The sequence below is a fragment of the Pavona decussata genome, unplaced genomic scaffold (assembly GCF_977016875.1).
Source record: "Pavona decussata unplaced genomic scaffold, jaPavDecu1.1 SCAFFOLD_26, whole genome shotgun sequence".
Classification (NCBI taxonomy): Eukaryota; Metazoa; Cnidaria; class Anthozoa; order Scleractinia; family Agariciidae; genus Pavona; species Pavona decussata.
Window position 1 is genome coordinate 3,567,868 of NW_028145449.1, and position 15,114 is coordinate 3,582,981.

Here is a 15,114-nt window from a genome sequence, read left to right on the forward strand (position 1 = left end):
AAAAAAAAAAAAAGCGCACAACCCCAAATCCGCGTAACCTCTTTGTTTCGGCAAATCTTCATTATTTGAAAGTAAACTTCGACGTGCGTCCGTTATCGAAACTGAACATATGGATTATTTAATAAAATAAACTGTTTCGTTCCGACATGTTTACAGAAAGCGCCAAGCAAAATCAATTAATATAGGTGAGACGTCATTTCTTTGGAGGAAAAGTAAAATTAATATGCGGCACTGAAAGCATTATGGATTTGAACAAAAGTACGCAAGGTTTTAAAACGCAGTTTTCCACAAAGTACTCTTTTATTGTTTATTAACATTAAGCTAGATGCAAATGATAGCCAAAACACATATGAAAAGCCACATCTTCCTCTACTATTCATAGTGTCTTTGCCAAGCGGTTAAAGTTCTAGCATGGCCATTCCTTAAGTGACGGCAGCATTCCCCGCAGTTTTAGACGCCATCGGTAAAATCATCGCAGGAAAGACTTTTATGTGGTGCGGTGTATTTTCCGCTCAAGCCTCGCTGTTTTAGATTTGCTGTTTTTAATCCTGGTCAACTCTTTCCGCATCGCGGGTATAGAACAAGAACGATGGCTGTACGGTGATACAAAGTGTCATTTGAATGCATTCTTTGCCAGGTATTTCTACATTAACACATTCAGTCTTTCATCTGATGCCATTGTCGTATGACTGATACGACTCCATCGTTAAATAACGAATTTAACGTCTATGAGCCGCCGTTTGTAAATTTATTATTTAGACCAAATTCATGCAGTTTTTCCATTATTTACAAATAAGTAATGAAGTTCACCAGGCACATAAATTCATTATTTATAAATTTACAAACGGCGCCCCATGGCCATAGACGACCCTCATTAACAACATTTATTTTATTGTTGTTATTGTTTATTAGACGACCCTCTTTAACAACATTTTATTTTATTGTTGTTATTGTTTATTGTTATTAAACCGGATTCCAATCTTTATGTTTGTATTTGAAAAAAAGCCAAATGGAGCGAATGTTTACGTATCTACCTGGGCCCAGTTGTTCAAAGCCCGATTAAGCTAATCCTGAGTTAACGTGAATTTTGATTAAAGTTTATTTACTAACTCATACGAATTCTTCAAAATTGTAACAAAAGAGGAAGCAATACTCGCTTACTAAATATAGAAAAATTCGAAAAATACTTATGGGGCGAAACAAAAGGGAGAACTCTACTGTTACAACTGACCTAAGTCAAATGAATGACCTCAGATTATTATCTTCCTCATTTTGAAATTGCTGCAAACCGATGTAAACTTGTAATAAAATAGAATTCGGGCAAAAATTATCCGTTGCGTTGTTATTTTATCGTTTTCCTTTCTACTTGGCGGCGTATCGAGATCTTCAACCTGATACGAGTCAAAAAATATGAAATTTTTAAAAGGACTTTTTTTCATAACACATTGAAAAAAAATCTAAACTGTATTATGTAGGGTTGGGTTCAGAGTTGAAAATGTAACGCGACTCTGGCCCTCTCCCACCAATTTTTTTCGCCAATAATTATGTTAGATCATCTCCTTTTTATTTATTTGTTAAGCCCCTTTAAGTAGTTATAATTTAGCACGATTGTAATTTTGCATTTGTAATCCTTATCGCAATTCAGCTCTTGGCTGCAAGTTTTTAAGGTGAATAAACTATCTATCATATCTATCTATCTATCTATCTATCTATCTATCTATCTATCTATCTATCTATCTATCTATCTATCTATCTATCTATCTATCTATCTATCTATCTATCTATCTATCTATCTATCTATCTATCTATCTATCTATCTATCTATCTATCTATCTATCTATCCAAATTCGTCTCTCCAGATGTCGTTGAAATAAGTAGGCTGTTGCCCTGTATTAAGAAACTAAAAAGCAGTATATTGTCAAAAATGCAGAAACATATCGTGTGATATAGTTTATTGCTTTGAATTCCTTTTACTTGTACCTAGAGCAGTAGCTTTTGTACAAAAATTAGCCCAATAAAATCATATAAAAATATGCCTCACACAACAAAGAGTGAAATATTAATGGCGGATTAAAACAATGAGATGTGCAAAATATAATTTCTGACGGTTGAGGAACGAATTAGTCATAAATTACTATACTGATGGCACGATTGAGAGGTTGTAGTATTCTCAAGGGACAGTTTTGAGTATTTTATGTTTTAGCGGGAAATATTAATCATTCTAGCTCATTCAGTCTTCCTGTTCGCTGCTATCAAATTTAGTTAAATGTTTTCTATGAATTTATGGGTTTATTTGTACCTCTTCCTCGAGGTTCTGTGCCGCTGCATTAGATGGGGAATACGTTTCCACACATTTTTTGGCCACATCTAAAGAGTGCTTTTTTAGTGGTTTTTCGTATCTGGCGTTCTACACTTAATTTTTTCAAGCTTTTCAAGTGAGACTTATTAGCATATGGTATGTTGTAATAAGTATATATTAGGACACATTGTTGTTGTCGAATGACTGACTGACCATTCCTGAATAAACTATTTCACACTGAATGGCTTGTGATAGTGTAGTCAGAATGTGAATTCTGCCGCAAGATCGTGTGAGCCCTGCGACAGCATTCGGTGTTTTTCACCCGTTGAAGGGCCATTTAAAATAGTTAGTTTCATTTAAAGAAATCGTAATCAGCTGCGTCGATTGAAAGTGGAAACGAATGTTTGGTTTATCAACTGAGTTGATAAGATAATTTCGCCGCCGTAAAGAGATTCGAGAGCTGAACTTTCGAGGGTCAGGCCTTTGTCAGGGCGAATCAACGGCTGCTCTCGAATGCTTAATAAATCAAACTTGATGAATAAACAGCTCCTCCCGAAGGTTTAATGAAAAACGTGGAAAACAAAGAAAGAGCAGCGAGCAAAGAAAAGCTATTTCTATGCAACAAAATAAAGAAGAACTTTACTCTTTCAATCCCGAATCAAATAAATAACTGCACTAAAAAATATTTCTGAGTTCGAGATCGCTGCAAACTTTTGTGCATTGAAAACGACCGGAACAACATTAGCAGATCAATAAAGTAAGCAAACTGGACTTCCATTTCAATTTTTTAAATTGTTTTTTGTTCCACTAAACCTTATTTGGGTGGACCCATTAGAAATCGGTTTCAAGAAGAAAAGTTCTACGTTTCAGCCACTCGTTTGTCACAAAAAATACAAAAACTTTTAGCGGGTTATGTCAACTTGATCTATTTTAAAATCCACACTAGACTCTTTTTTCCCAATGGAAGCCAAAAAAAAAAAAAAAACGGTTAAAAATGTTCTTCAAAACATCATTGTAGTGCACGGAATCTATTCATAAACGTTTCCGTTTTACCGATGCTGTCCGAGATAGAAATGGAAGTCGGGCCAGCTTTTTCAAGTTCCTCATTTGTGTCTTTAGATAAACTTAATAATAGCTCTGTCATCGTGGCTTCAATTTGTTCATTGAAAATTTCATTGATTATATCTTACAGGTGATCTATCATGGAGCTATTAACGTATGAGGCAGGGTATTTGAATATTGATTGAGCGATAATTTTTTACCATAACACTTCCCGACGTTTAAGCTCCCAAACTCGGCTTAACTAAGCTATGGCAACTAGTCAATGCAACAAACCTGTCTTATTTCGGGTATTAAATTCGCATCAATAAATATATAGAGAGAAGTAGGCCACATTTAGTACAGAACATGACACGATTTCGTTATTAGTGCACTTTATTCAAAGCGTTTAAACTGAAATCACGATTGCCAGTAATCGTCGCCAAATTTCATTGAACTTGGAATATCTTTGGCAAATGCTTCAAAGGATGATTTTCGGTAACTTGTAGTAATTTTTGAAATTACTGTTGTCTTTTGACCTATTTACAGAAAATGTGATACCAAATCAACTAATGAATATTTTGTATTCAGACCTCACAATTGCCTGAATCAGCAATATGAAATTAGTATAATCGAATAACATCACCACGCCAATATTGCTACGCTGAGCCATTAATGAATCATCGAGAAGAAACAATGTTCAAGGAAACAAACTGAATAAAAAAAACATTAATCCAAGATAAAATGACCAAGTTACATGCGGCTCGTTCATAAAAACAGATATCCAAAGTAACCCTATTCCTAATCTCCATATTGAAAAAGAAAAGATAGAGATACAAACATTTTTATTTCTCGGCGAAATCAAGGAAACAGCTATCTCACACTTTAACATTTTGCCATACTGATGGTAGCTGAAATAAACTATTCCGTAGTGATTTTGAGGGGGTCCAAAACTTGATCCACCTACTCAAACTTTGAATTATACAGATATTCCGTTTGGGCTTAAAGCTCTAAAAAAATTTACACATCAGCGATCCACGGAAAACTTCAAACGATCCCTTACAGCCGCTTTCAACACAACTATCCAACCGAATGGGACACCCTTAAAAAAAATCATCGCCCTTCAAAATAGAAATGTGAACGAATTGACCAAAAACTTAACCCCATATTACCACTGGAAAAAAATCGTTTTACAATGATTTATAAAACTATTTTTTTCCTTGTTATGTGAAATCATTGGAAATCGGAAAAAAATTGGTCCAAGACTTCAAACGAATAAACAATAGGTAACTGACCATTGCTTTGACGCAAGCTGTTCCTAAAGTTTTAGTGATCCCTAACTTATAGTTATCTTGTTTAGTTATTGATTCAGAGGACGTCATTTCCTCAAAACGTTTTTAAAAGGTTGAAACAACGCAGTTGTAGGCTTCATCACCTCTGACACTAAGCATTGCAAAGTTTCCAATTTTGAAGGGAAGCGTCATTTCAGCATGGCTTTTCCCCAAATCATTTTCCTCGCCAGCCTCTCAGTGTCAGACTTGTTGTTTTTAATCCTCGTGAACTCCTTCCGCATCGCAAGCATAGCACAAGAAAGATGGCTGTACGGCGATACAATGTGCTTTTTGAATCCATTGTTTGCCAGGTACTTCTACATTAAGGAGGATCGAGGCAGTTTTTTTGGACTAAGGGTGGAAGTTTTGAAATTACAACCTCGCATACAAGAGAAACTTCGATCTCCTTCATACTACATCATCATTTCAACATATGATCAAAGTTAATTTTCTCATCGGTATCCAAGCAACAGCTATTACCATAGCAACGGAAGCGCATAGCCTCTCGTTTTAAACATTGTCGATTATCTCGAGATCTAGTCAGACACTTTATGACGAAACTTTAGGGATTTAAACTACTCAATCTAGACAACTTGTAGGGGGAATTTAAAAAAAATCTGTAAGAGCGTTTTCAAGTAAATAATGAATCAATTTTTACGAGGTGATTTTGTTTATTCCAGCATTTTTTACCAATATCTCTGGCTAAATAAAACTTGACACTTTGTCTTTTCTGTCAAAGGGTCTTTCCTGATAGCAAAACATTCTAAATGTATTTTGAGCTTCATGGGTGTCTCCGATTTTAAGATATTTATGTTTGGAAACAGTGAAAATAAAGCGCAGATGAATGAAAAAGTTCCTACTTTGCATAAATCGAGATATCTTTAAATTAAGTGCCCCCACAGATTTTTCTGTGAAATTACAAGGGGTTAAAGTAATAATTCTTTTCGATATCTACGCATGTTTTAGGCTCAGGAACCGAAATTGGTGTTAGATAAGAAGGCTGAATCTTGGTCAAGTTTCAGTTGTTATTCGCGTTCTCCGAAGAAGAATTTTATTTTGTTTGTCCCGGTCTATTTCACTGCTATTCACGGGCTTTGAATATTTATCATAACGTGAAGTCGTGCAAAAGGTAAAATTTACAATGGAAGACTTGAGAAGCAGGGGCATATATTTATGTAAATGTTACCTTTTGCACGACTTCACGCAATCATAAATATTCACAGCACGTGAATAGCAGTGGAATAGACCGGGACAAACAAATTAAAATTCTTGTTCGGAGAACGCGAATAATGACTGAAACTTGACCAAGATTCAACCTTCTTATCTAACACCGGTTTCGGTTCTTGAGCCTAAAACTTGCGTGAATATCGAAAAGAATTCTTACTCTAACCACTTGTAATTTAACAGAAAAATCTGCCGGGGTATTTTAAAGAGATCTCGATTTATGCAAAGTAGAAACTTTTTCATTCATCTGCGCTTTATTTTCACTGTTTTCAAACATAAATATCTTAAAATCGGAGACACCCATGAAGCTCAATATACATTTAGAATGTTTTGCTATGAGCAAGGACCTTTTAACAGAAAAGACAAAGTGTCAAGTTTTATTTGACAGAGATATTGGTAAAAAATGGTGGAATAAACAAAATCACCTCGTAAAAATTGATTCATTATTTACTTCAAAAAGCTCCTACAGATTTTTCTCTAATTTCGCCTACAAGTTGTCTAAATTGAGTAGTTTAAATCCCTAAAGTTTCGTCATAAAGTGTCTGACTAGATCTCGAGATAATCGACAATGTTTAAAATGAGAGGCTATGCGCTTCCGTTGCTATGGTAATAGCTGTTGCTTGGAAACCGATGAAAAAATTAACTTTGATCATATGTTGAAATGATGAAGTAGTGTGAAGGAGATCGAAGTTTATCTTGCATGCGAGATTGTAATTTCAAAACTTCCACCCTAAGTCCAAAAAAACTGCCTCGAGCCTCCTTAACACAGTCCTTCATCTGATGGCAGTGTCTTATGACCGATACGACTCCATCGTTAAATCGCCTTTGAAGTATAATGGCACGGTCACCAAATTAAGAGTAGTTCTCATAGTTCTCATCTGGCTAATCCCGATTGGCCCATTCCTTAAAATAAGAGAGACCGTCTACAATCCAGAGGTGTTTTTCTGCCAACAAGAGTGGATGTCACAGTCTGGTGCAAGTGGATTGACCACAGCAATTGCCCTCGCATTCTTTCTTGTGCCATTTGTGGTGATCGCACTCCTGAACTGGTTGGTCTACATGACGGCCAAACGTCAAGGAAACGCTGTGACCATCCAAATTGGCAGCCTTGATGGTCCTGAAAGCGAACACCAAGATAATTCAAGACGAAGAAATACAGAAAGAAAAGCAGCTTTTGATGTCAGCATTATCATCGCCGCGTTTCTGTTTTGCTTTCTCCCTACCTGGATCGTGGGCCTTTATGTACGGTTCTTCAATAGCACTAATGTTCCATCCGAGGTAGTACTGGTCACATATTGTATCTTCACGTTCAGTTCACTATGTAACCCGATCGTCTATTCCATCCCCAAAAGAGACTTCCGAACCGCCGTTAAGAAAACGTTCCTACGCACGCGGATTGCACCCCAAACGAATCCAAGCGACATCGGCAACAGCGCGACTGGTATAAATACGTTAACATGCAGCGCCAGCCATGATACAGTAGCCCCTACTTCAACATCAGTTGTGGTACTTGCCAACCACTTCCAGGATGAACGTTTGCCTGAAGGCATGAGAAGAGCTGGAGTACCGATTCAACAGTAAGAACAGCACTGAACTCAAGACCAATTTATACGATGCCTTTCAGTGTGAGAAAAAGTGCCAATGACGTGAAAAGTGTAAAATGTGCAATATCGAATGTAAACAAAACCTTTTAAAAAATATTCTTAAAATCGGTTTTCTAAGAGTTAAACTGACCAACACTAATGCGACTGTTACCGATCACCTTTCCGAAATTGACGAGGTGTCCTCGTTAGAGCTTATCTTACATGAAGTTCGTGCACTGTTTTCACTAAGAGTGTAGCACTGTATAAACACGGTGATGTCTGGTCGATTGTTCTCTTCATTTTTGCTAGCTTAACTAGATTTGTAGTTGAACTCGTTTTACAAAGTTCAAACAAAATAGAAAACGATCGTTCTGGAAGCTTTTCTTACTTTATTTGCAAAAGGAGAAATTGCGTTTAATAATGAATTCAAATATTTTGGTTTGCTGATCATGACCAAAACTTCCCGAATTTTGATGAACAATTGCTTTTTTAAATTGAATTTATTTCCTTGATTTTCCCACACGTTGAATCATTCATTCATTTATTAATTCCCGAATAGTTCAAGAGAACGCAAAACGATGCAATCGAAGTTTATAGAAATTAGTTGAGACTTGCAGGATAATTTATCTGTGTGTCCGTGCCATAATTTTACTGTCAAACTCACCAGAAACAAGTTGTTGCTGAAACAAATAGGCTATCGTCCTATAACAAAAATAAAGAAATACAGTACTCTCAAAAATACACAAAGCATTACTTGTAGTTAATGGACGACATCCGTCTTTTTTCCTTTCTTTTCTTTTCTTTTTTACCCACGGAAGAGCCATTTTAAACGGCGGCTCTCGAAGGATTAACGAAAAAGGTGGAAAACGAAGAAAGGCTAGAACACAAAGAAAAATAATACAGTAGTAACAAAGAAGGAAGAACTCCACTCTTCCAAAAGTGAGTCAAAGAAACGACATCTTCCGCAGTTTGAGATCGCTGTAAACTGTATGCGTTTGGGACCCACCGGAACAACATAATGGATACAGTTCGGAAACCGAACTTACCTTTCAATTTTTTCCGTTAAATGTTTTCTGTTCCACTGCACGCGTACGTTGTTTTATTGACTCTAGATATTCCCCCAATTAAATTGTTTTCACCAGCAACTCGGATTAATCTCAGCGTCAGAATCAATTATCGAACTTTACTTGGGTAGACATAAAACAGAAATCAGTTTGCATTTCAAAAGTTCGATTTTGCAACCACGAATTCATTATAAAAAAAATTAGGGGACTGTGTCATCTTTTTTGTAATTCAATTAAATCCTTTTCCTTCAATGTTAACCAAAATAAATGTACTGCTTAAAAGCATTTTTTAAAACAGCCATCGCATTGCACGGAAGCTTTTCATAAACGTGCCCGGCTTAATGATGCTGGCTAAGATGGAAATGGAAACCAACTTAAAAAAGTCGGGACGGCGTTTACAAGTTCTTGAATTGTGCACCTCGGATTAACCTCGGCGTCAGGATCAGTTGTCGAACTCTATTTGGGTAGAAAAAAAAAAAAAAAAAAAAAGAAATCGGTTTCCAGATCAAAAGTTCGATTTTGCAACCACGTTTTTCCGGCTTAACGATGCTGGCCAAGATGGAACAAAGAAAGACTAGAACACAAAAGAAAAATAATACAATAGTATCAAAGAAGGAAGAATTCTACTCTTCCAAAAGTGAGTCAAAGAAATGACATCTTCCGCAGTTTGAGATCGCTGTAAACTGTATGTATTTGGGACCCACCGGAACAACATAATGAATACAGTTCGGAAACCGAACTTAACTTTCAATTTTTTCCGTTAAATGTTTTCTGTTCAACTGCACGTTGTTTTATTAACTCTAGATACCCCCCAAAATTAAATAAATTGTTTTCACAAGCATTTCGGATTAACCTCGTCGTCAGAATCAGTTGTCGATCTTTATTTGGGTAGACATAAAACATAAATCAGTTTACAGATAAAAAGTTCGATTATGCAGCCACGTATTTATTATAAAATATTTAAGCGACTATGTCATCTTTTCTGTAATACTAAAAGAAAATGTTAACCAAAACTACTGTACTGCTTAAAAACATTCTTTAAAACAGCCATCGCATTGCACGGAAGCTTTCCATAAACGTGTCCGGCTTAACAATGCTTGTAAATTTCGATTTTGCAACCACGCATTTATCATAAAACAAAATTAAGGGACTGCGTCATCTTTTCTGTAATCCAAACTAAACCCTTTTTCGTCAATGTTAACCAAAATTAGTGTACTGCTTAAAAATGTTCTTTAAAACAGCCATCGCATTGCACGAAAGCTTTTCATAAACGTGTCCGGCTTAAAGATGCTAGCCAAGATGGAAATGGAAACCAACTTGAAAAAGGCGGGCTTAGGTTTTCAAGATCATCATTTGTGCCTTTAGATCAAGTTAATGATAACACATCGGACTTATTTGTTATAAGGATCGATTTTGATAAAGGATGTGTGATGCAAATCGTATTGGTTACACGTGCCGCCACCTCCACCAACGTTTAGAGGAACACAGACATTCCTTCATTGGAAGTTCCAAGGACGAACGTAATTTAACACAGGTGAACCTTTATGAGAATCTTAAAATCCTTAAAAAATTCCGAGGGAAGCTTGAATGTTTAATTTTTGAAATGCCCATTATTACAAAAAAAAGACCGACATGTGGATCGTAATCCTTTGTCTACGGTTCGTTATAAGCACTGATGTTCCATCCAAAAAAAAAAAACAAAAAAAAACAATAACTTTTATTTACCCTCGGCAGTGTTTATAGCACAAGTGCCAGTGGGGCCGAGCATTAAACTTCACAAACTAGCCATCTGGCTATTTAAAAGCGCGGCTTGTAAACATCGCGGTTCATTCATTGAGCGGTATATCTTACAGGTGATCTATCAAGAAGCAATTAACGTATGAGGCAATGAAGTTCAAGATAGATTCAGCAATAATTCTTATCAAACAACGGGATAAAATCTAGGACAGTACTCGACGCGGTTTAGTCAATTTAGCCTTAAAACATTGGCTTAAATAAGCTACCGTAACGATAGTCAGTGTATCAAACTTTATCTCGTCTCAATTTTTAATTTAACAGCAATGGATATAATTTGAACAGCAGATAAGCTGTGTTGGTTGGAGTACATTTCACCCCCTGGATATTTATCTATTAACTGGATAATGTTATCTGCTCTTTGAACAACCGGAAGCCAAGGTAAAATCGTCAAGTGAAAAATATATTTTCAAACAAACAGTAATCCAAAGTTAGGCTAACATCTAATCTATTATTAGTCAATACCGTATATGTTTTGTTTGTTTTTTTTTAACGACGTCAGGGTTGATTAATGAATGGATTGATTGGTTGTTGATAGCACGGTCGTCATTTCCTCTTGAATTTATTATAAAGTGGGAACAAAGTAGTAGGCTTCATCACCTCTGAAACTTAACATTGCAAAGTTTTCAATTTAAACGTGAAGCGTCATTTCAGTATGGCTTTTCCCCAAATCATCGCAGCGTTCCTCACAATTTTTGAAGCCATCGGTCTTTCTGGTAATTTGCTGGTAATAATGACTATCGCTGTGCGCAAAAGCTTTCGTGTGACGCGGTATATTCTCCTCGCAAGCCTCTCAGTGTCAGACTTGCTGTTTTTAATCCTCGTGAACTCCTTCCGCATCGCAAGCATAGCACAAGAAAGATGGTTGTACGGCGCAACAATGTGTCATCTGAATCCACTCTTTTTCAGGTACTTCTACATTAACACAGTCCTTCATCTGATGGCAGTGTCTTATGACCGATACGACTCCATCGTTAAATCGCCTTTGACTTATAATGGCACGTTTACTAAATCCAAAGTTGCTGTCCTGGTACTCATTTGGCTAATTCCAATTGGATTTTTAATTGGTATATTCTTTTATGGAGCAGAGTACGCTTATGATCCAGAGATGTTTTTTTTCTGCCAAGATGGAATCACGTCACAGAGTGTTCCAAGTGGGCTGAAAATAGCAATACCCCTTATATTCTTCGTTTCCCCCCTTGTGGTGATCGCACACCTGAACTGGTCGGTCTACAAAACGGCTAAACATCAAGCAAACGCCGTAGCCATCCAAATTGGGAGCCTCTATGGTTCTGAAAGCCAACGGCAAGAGAATTCAAGACGAAGAATTACCGAGAGAAAAGCAGCTTTGGATGTCAGTCTTATTATTGCAGCGTTTCTGTTGTGCTTTCTCCCTACCTGGATCGTGGGCCTTTATGTAGGGCTCTTCAAAAGCACGAATGTTCCATCCGAGGCAGTACTGGTCACAAATTGTATCTTTACGTTCAGTTCAGTATGTAACCCGATCATCTATTCCATCCGCAAAAGAGAGTTCCGAAGGGCGGTTAAGGAACTGTTTCTACGCACGCGGATTGCACCTCACGGGAATCCAACTACTGACAACCACAACAGAATGACTTGCATGAGTAGCGGCAACCATGACACAGTAGCCCCAATTTCAACAGCATTTGCGGTACTTGTTAACCACCTCCAGGATAAACGTTTGCCTGAAGGCACGAGAAGACCTGGAGTGCCGGTTCAACATTAAGAACAGCAACTGAACTCATGACTAATTTATACGATTCCTTCAGTGTGAGAAAGAGTGTTAATGACCTAAAAAGTGAAAAATATTTAAAAAGTATGTAAAAATTTTACGTTTCGACTGCCTTTCAGTGTCTCGTCGAATATCGAATGTAAACAAAACCTGTTAAAAAATATCCTTAGAAAAACAGTTTTCTAAGAATTAACCTGCCCGACAGTGAAGCTTTTCCTTTATATGGGGCCTCGGGCTACAATTAACTGACAGCAATTACCGATGATCACCTTTCTGAAATTGACGCGGTGTCCTCGATACAATAATAATAATAATAATAATAATAATAATAATAATAATAATAATAATAATAATAATAATAATAATAATAATAATAATAATAATAATAATAATAATAATAATCGTTTATTCAACCTTTTTGCAGCATTAACTGAATTACAAAGCGGGCCATTAATTACATACAAATATCTCGGAATTATGACACATAAATATCACTGTCAATGTTAAGGCATATCACATTTCGCTATTTTAAACGAGATTCTTGTATTTGATGGTGCAAAAATTTCCAAATCTGTTAGTTCTTGAGGAGGCAGGCACAAAAACAGATTCTCCTGTTCTAAGGGCATACGGTCTTGTGTTCTCAACTCTCGGCACTGAGCTTCGTAGCAGGTCGAAAGAAGAACAGTAACTTCGCTTGAGAAATGTTAATATACACGCATCCTCCCTCCTCTGGCACAGCAAAATTAAGCTTGACTTCTTAAACGCGTCCTCATAGCACAGAGAAGGAGAAATAATTTTTAGCGCCCTCTTTTGTATGGATTCAATTTGATCACTTAAATATTGCGTGAGGCCAGCCCAAGCGGGACTCGCGTACTCGAGCTTCGTGCACTGTTTTCTCTGAGAGTTTAGCACTGCATAAAGACAGTGACGTCGGGCTGCTTGTTTTCTTCATTTTTTTTTTTAGTCGGACTAGTCTTACAAAGTTCAAACAAAATAGAAAACGATTATTCTGGTAGTTTTTTTTTTTTTTTTACTTTATTTACCGAAAGGAGAAACTGCGTTTATCTAAATCAGCTAATTACGTTTAATAATGAATTCGAATATTTTGGTTTGTTGATCGTAACCAAAACTTCCCAAATTTGGATGAACAATTTCTATTTTAAATCGAACTTATTCCCTTGATTTTCGCACACGTGCATGGAACCATTCATTCATTCCCGAACAGTTCAAGAGTACGCAAAGGTTTGTAAACATTAGTTGACACTTTTCAGAATGCAGAATAATTTATCTGTGAGTCCGTGTCATAATTTTACTGTCAAATTCGTCAGAAGCAAGATGTTGTTGAAACGAATAGGCTATAGTCTTATAACAACAATAAAGAAATACAGTACTGTCAAAAATACACAAAGCATTACTTGTAGTTTATGGACAGCATCCTTTTTAAATTTTTTTTATTTATTTTTTTTTTACCCACGGAGGAGCCATTTTAAACGGCGGCTCTCGAAGGATTTACGAAAAAGATGCAAAGCGAAGAAAGGCTAGGACACAAAGAAAATTAATACAATAGTAACAAAGAAGCCGGGAAGAATTCTACTGTTCCAAAACTGAGTCAAAAAAACGACATCTTCCGCAGTTTGAGATCGCTGTAAACTGTATGCATTTGGGACCCACCGGAACAGCATAATGAATACAGTTCGGAGACCGAGCTTATCTTACAATTTTTTCCGTTAAATATTTTCTGTTCAACTGCACATTGTTTTATTTAGCCTAGATATCTACAAAATTAAATTGTTCTCACGAGCAACTCGAATTAACCTCGGTGTCAGAATCAGTTGTCGAACTTTACTTGGGTAGACATAAAACAGAAATCGGCTTGCAGATCAAAAATTCGATTTTGCAACCACGTATTTATTATCAAAAAATTATTAAGGGACCGCGTCATCTTTTCTGTAATCCAAACTAGACCCTTTTCCGTACTGCTTAAAAATGTTTTTTAAAACAACCATCGTATTGCAAGGAAGCTTTTCATAAACGTGCCCAGCTTAACGATGCTGGCCAAGATGGAAATGGAAACCAACTTGAAAAAGTCAGGCCGGCGTTTTCAAGTTCTTCATTTGTGCAACTCGGATTATCCTCGGCGTCAGAATCAGTCAGTGTCGAGCTTTATTTGGGTAGACAAAAAGCAGAAATTGGTTTCAAGATCAAAAGTTCGATTTTAAAACCACGTATTTATTATAAAAGAAATGAAGGGACTGTGTAAATTTTTTTATAATCCAAACTAGACCCTTTTTTATTCAACGGTAACCAAAATTAAGGTACTCCTTTAAAATTTTCTTTAAAACAGCTATCGCAGTGCACGGAATCGTGCACTACTATCGTCCTAAAATAAAAAAACAACAAGAACAAAAACAGTACTGTCAAAAATACACAAAGCATTATCTGTAGTTAATGGACGGCATCCGTCTTTTTTCCTTTCTTTTCTCTTCCCACGGAAGAGCAATTTTAAACGGCGGCTCTCGAAGGATTAACGAAAAAGGTGGAAAATGAAGAAAGGCTAGGACGCATAGAAACATAATACAGTAGTAACAAAGAAGGAAGAACTGTACACTTCCAAAAGTGAGTCAAAGAAACGACATCTTCCGCAGTTTGAAATCGCTGTAAACTGTATGCATTTGGGACCCACCGGAACAACATAATGAACTTACTTTTCAATTTTTTTCCGTTAAATGTTTTCTGTTAAACTGCACGTTGTTTTATTGACCCTAGATATCCCCAAAATTAAATTCTTTCCACAGGCAACTCTGATTAACCTCGGCGTCAGAATCAGTTGTAGAACTTTATTTGGAAAACAGAAATCGGTTTAGTGCTCAAAACTTCGATTTTGCAACCATGTATTTATTTATATAAAATTAAAGGTACTGTGTCAATTTTTTTGCAATCCAAAGTTCACCCTTTTTCGTCAATGGTAACCAAAATTTATGTGCTGCTTAAACACGTTCTTTAAAACAGCCATCGCATTGCACGGAAG

General features: G+C 36.5%; 2 protein-coding genes across 2 annotated transcripts; both read left to right on the top strand.

Moving 5' to 3' along the window:
- Positions 1–6,672: 6,672 nt before the first annotated feature.
- Positions 6,673–7,473, top strand: LOC146485591 (octopamine receptor beta-1R-like). The gene has a single exon (XM_085103248.1). The coding sequence runs from the start codon at positions 6,673–6,675 to the stop codon at positions 7,471–7,473; it is 801 nt and encodes a 266-aa protein (XP_084959374.1).
- A 3,593-nt stretch (positions 7,474–11,066) lies between these two features.
- On the top strand, positions 11,067–12,080 carry LOC146485592 (trace amine-associated receptor 8b-like). Its single transcript, XM_085103249.1, has one exon. It carries the CDS (start codon positions 11,067–11,069, stop codon positions 12,078–12,080), a length of 1,014 nt encoding a protein of 337 aa, XP_084959375.1.
- Positions 12,081–15,114: the final 3,034 nt, after the last annotated feature.